The 4,476-nt window shown below is 44.6% G+C and overlaps 1 protein-coding gene across 1 annotated transcript; it reads left to right on the forward strand.

Moving 5' to 3' along the window:
* Nucleotides 1-2,928: 2,928 nt before the first annotated feature.
* On the forward strand, nt 2,929-4,084 carry LOC308159620 (protein leg1a-like; the record flags this gene model as incomplete). Its single annotated transcript, XM_080533440.1, has 2 exons — nt 2,929-3,076; nt 3,933-4,084. The coding sequence occupies 2 exons, from the start codon at nt 2,929-2,931 to the stop codon at nt 4,082-4,084; spliced, it is 300 nt and encodes a 99-aa protein (XP_080389566.1).
* Between the last annotated feature and the right edge of the window lie 392 nt (nt 4,085-4,476).

Below are 4,476 nucleotides of genomic sequence, written 5' to 3' on the forward strand. Positions count from 1 at the left end.
GGCGGTCGGCGCCCTCCGGTACTACCTGCTGGGGCTCTCGTTCACCCTCTTCTCCGACCATGCTCCCCTCCAGTGGCTCCAATATGAAGGACTCCAACGTGAGGATCACCCGCTGGTACCTTGCGTTGCAGCCCTTCAACTTTACGGTGGTGCATAGGCAGGGGGCGCAGATGGTCGTGGCCGACTTCCTCTCCCGTAGAAGCTTACAGTCCTTCTCGAAAAAGGCGTTTGCCAGTAAATAGTAGTATGTATACAGTAATGTGTTTTGACAGTATTGACCCTCTGAGAACGTGTGTTGTGTCCACACATAGGGTTAATTGGGGATACTCTGGGTTTGATTGCTTGTTACTATGGTGATTCATGTATGGTCGATTGCTCTGGGATTGTGATGTGAAGCCTAAGTGATGTGCCTATATCTGTGATGTATTGCTCCTGTCTTGTTGTTGATTCTCAGTAAAGAACACAGTGACGCTATGCTACGGTGTGTTGTGTGCTTCTTACCTCAAACATAACAGGTTGTGTGTTTTATCTGTTAATGTGGAGAGAACAAGGTTGTGTGTTTTATCTGTTAATGTGGAGACAACAAGGTTGTGTGTTTTATCTGTTAATGTGGAGAGAACAAGGTTGTGTGTTTTATGGTGGTGTTATGCTGTTGTCCCTCAGGGCCTGAGAGACGTGTGTGTCTCCCATCACAGACTTTGAGAAGAGAGACCAGATCCTGGGCCTAATGTGGGAGGCCCAGGTGGAGCCTCTAAAGCAGGCCGGCAACTAAAACAGGGAGAGGTAAGAATAATACTATAGTATTGTAATATACCCTAACCCTAGTAATATACCCTAACCCTAGTAATATATACTAACCCTAGTAATATATACTAACCCTAGTAATATACCCTAACCGTGACAGGGTTTCATTAAAAGGTCCCCATCTCGGCAATTGTGAAAGCTCGCAATCGAGCCAAACAAGTCTTCTTGTCTTCTGTTTATTGGCATAGGACGACAAATGAAGCGATGAAGAACCCACTCAATATCATATCCAACAGTTTTACATTCACTAAATAGCTACATTTAGTTAGCAAAGTTGGGTGGGGAGTATTAGTGTGGCAGTGTGTGTAGCCACTCCCACACCAGCTGTATTTAAGTAGCCATCTGCTTGTGGACCTACGTATTTGTTGACAAGTTTATAAGATGGATGCTGAAGCTCTCGCCAATGCTATCAACAGAATTTCATAAGCAGGCAGAAATATCGACAGTGGGCAATTAATTAACTCCTTAATATTGGACTATACATAACGGGAACTCCGAACTCCGAATCTGACGATGACGAAGACAACGGAATTTCAGACATTGATCAACACATCAGTTCACTATCCATGGCACAGTCGTCTGCAGACAGACCCTAGCTGTGTTCTTGGGTAAGTTTTAGTGAGTTACATGCGTTATTTACTAGGATTTTGTGTTGTTTACTTCGGATAGCCAAACAGTTATTTGTTGTTTTGTGAGTGAGGTAGATAGCGCCGTTGTTAGCATCAGTTATTAAACCACTGAAACTGTGCTCACCACAATTATGCCACCCCTCTACAAAACTAATAGGAGATAGTGGGAGGAAGAAATAGGTTGTCAAAGATAAAACATAATGAATAAATGCATTTGTTGCAGACCTACTAAACATGCAACATACATGTTTGTGTGTACCAGCTAGCCAAACGAGTGTTAGCTTGTTAGCTAGCTAGCTTTGTTAGAGATATAATACTAATAGATTATAGAAAAAGTAAATGCTTTTGATATTAATATGTTTGTGTGGAATCAAAAATAATGATTAATTCATTGATATGTAGATTTGCTGTAGAATAATACTGTGGATTGAAATGATTTCACTAGCCTACTTAGTACAACAACAGTACACTGAGAGTCTATGGAACACCTACACTAGCAGTGTGTCCACACCTCTGACCTGACATCTGTGTTACAGAATGACGAGGTGAGAGGTTCTGAGAGATGACACCTTGATGAGTCACCAGCACTTCAGGTATTTGTCATCGTCATTGTATAAGCAATTCTATTTTATGAACATAGTAGTATTTTGTAAAAGTGGTGTGTTGGTAACAGTGGGCAATCATTTTAAATGTACTGTCTTCTTTTTGTATTACAGCTTTGATGCCCAGATGGGATGGGAAGGAACTACACCAAGTCTCACTAGATGCTTTATGGACTATAATGATAAATGCATACACACGGACACAACATTATTATTTTTTACCATTCTATTACTGTATTGCTCAATGTATCTTGCCTAATTTTTTACATTGCCTTGAATTTTACTCTCTTGTCCTTGTAATGGGACGTAATAAACGTTTGGCACACATGGCAATAAAAAATCACGAATCTTGAATTATTATTATTATTATTATTATTATTATTTAGCAATTTAAACATGTCAGCCCTGCAAGTTTGTTACCTGAGGGTTAGCTGACAACCCCACTGACAGATGACAGGTAGATAATGACAGGTAGTGTAATGGGGGAGTGGTTGTCTTGAGGGAGTGATTAGCCAGCTATTGTTCCCACCCATTACCTCTGTGAAAAACGTCTCTGAAGACTTTGAGGCTGGATATCTCAGTACGGTGGTTCAGGGGGTATCAACATTCGAATATCCATGACTTCTTCAACTTGTTTCAGATTTCAATGTATTACACATCATTTTAAAGCTTACAATCTACCCTTTCATAATCTGGAAAAAACAGAAAAAAGATTTTGCCCTACTTGCTGACTTTTTAACCATGCCCTGTCACATATATCCTAGCCCTAAAAATATACCCTAGCCTCTTGTGTGTGTTGTAGGCTGAACCAATACTCTAGTCCTGAGAAGTCTTTCGCAGACAGCTGGCTGAACTCTGCCAGATTCGTGGGAACAACACACTTCCAGTCCAACATGGCGCGCTCCCTCCTGTTCATGTCTCCCCTGCCCAGCCGGGTGCTCCAGGAGGGGGACAGCGCCCCCATCATTGCTGACCTCAGTGCAGAGGAGAACCACATCCTCGCCATCTTCGGCTGGATGACCAGCATGAACAGATTTCTTGGTAAGAAGCTCACGTCACCCTTACATCCTCCCATAATGCTTGCATAACCTTAACATGACCCTGAGAGAGACCGCCAGAGGACGACACATGACCCTGTCCTGGGGAGACCCGAACCCTGGAAGAGCTGTGGCCGCTAGAGCCCCTAGAATAAGGAGGTATAAGCAAGATGTACTAACCCTAACCCTCTGATGCAAGAGAGAATGTGTGTCCTTTCTTTTTCAAACCCATTGTCTTAAGGGACAGGGGTAGTGTGTAGGGGGTTAGCAGGTAGGGCCTAGGGGTAGTGTGTAGGGGATTAGGGGCTAAGGGACAGGGGTAGTGTGTAGGGGGTTAGCAGCTAGGGCCTAGGGGTAGCGTGTAGGGGATTAGGGGCTAAGGGACAGGGGTAGTGTGTAGGGGGTTAGCAGCTAGGGCCTAGGGGTAGTGTGTAGGGGATTAGGGGCTAAGGGACAGGGGTAGTGTGTAGGGGGTTAGCAGCTAGGGCCTAGGGGTAGCGTGTAGGGGATTAGGGGCTAAGGGACAGGGGTAGTGTGTAGGGGGTTAGGGGCTAGGGCCTAGGAAAAGTACAGTATGTAGTGTAACAACATAAAAAAATGCAAAAGGCCTACTGATAATCATAGTATTGTGTATAGTGTTTTCCGCTCATCATAGTGTTATCCATTGAGCACATCAGTGTTCAATTGGTTCTTAGAAGTGTCTATTCGTGTCTATTTGAGACAACATATCATTACTTTGAATGCAGTGTTTGGTTTTGCAAGAGATTTGTGGAGTTTATGTGTGAGTTTTTGGATTTGTGTTTAGAGTTTTGCCTGCCTGCCTGCCTATCTGCTTGTCTGCCTGCCTGCATGTCTTACAGGTGGTTCTCTGAGGCATATGTGGAGAAGTGCCATGTGTTTGTCCAAAGCCAGGCAGAAGGGACAGCAGCTCCTGCAGGACATGGTCCTCGACCCCTCGTTCGCCCTCTCCCGCATCTTCTCCATCATCAGGGAGATATCCACTAGCTGCTGAGGAGGCAACACATCAACCCAACCCCCCAACTAGTCACGTAACCCCCGGTTACATACCCCCATAATCCCCTGTTACATAGCCCCCTAACCCCTGGTAAAAACACTCCAACTAGCCCCCTAACACCTGGTGATGGTCGTGCTCTACAAGTCCATCCTCAGCTCATCGATCACCATCTGGTAGCCTCCACTGCCAAGGACAGAGGCAGATTACAGCGGATTATTCGGTCAGCCGAGAAGGCTGCAACCTGCCAACTCTCCTGGACCTGTTCCACTCCAGGACCAGCAAGAGAGCAGGAAAGATCATCTCTGATCCTTACCAACCCGGTGTTATATTCAATAACTTTCGGACTGCGACAACACTTTATTGTAGGCTCACACATGGCTCTCAACAAC

The sequence above is a fragment of the Nansenia antarctica genome, assembly GCF_963989245.1.
Source record: "Nansenia antarctica genome assembly, chromosome: 6".
NCBI classification, from domain to species: domain Eukaryota; kingdom Metazoa; phylum Chordata; class Actinopteri; order Argentiniformes; family Microstomatidae; genus Nansenia; species Nansenia antarctica.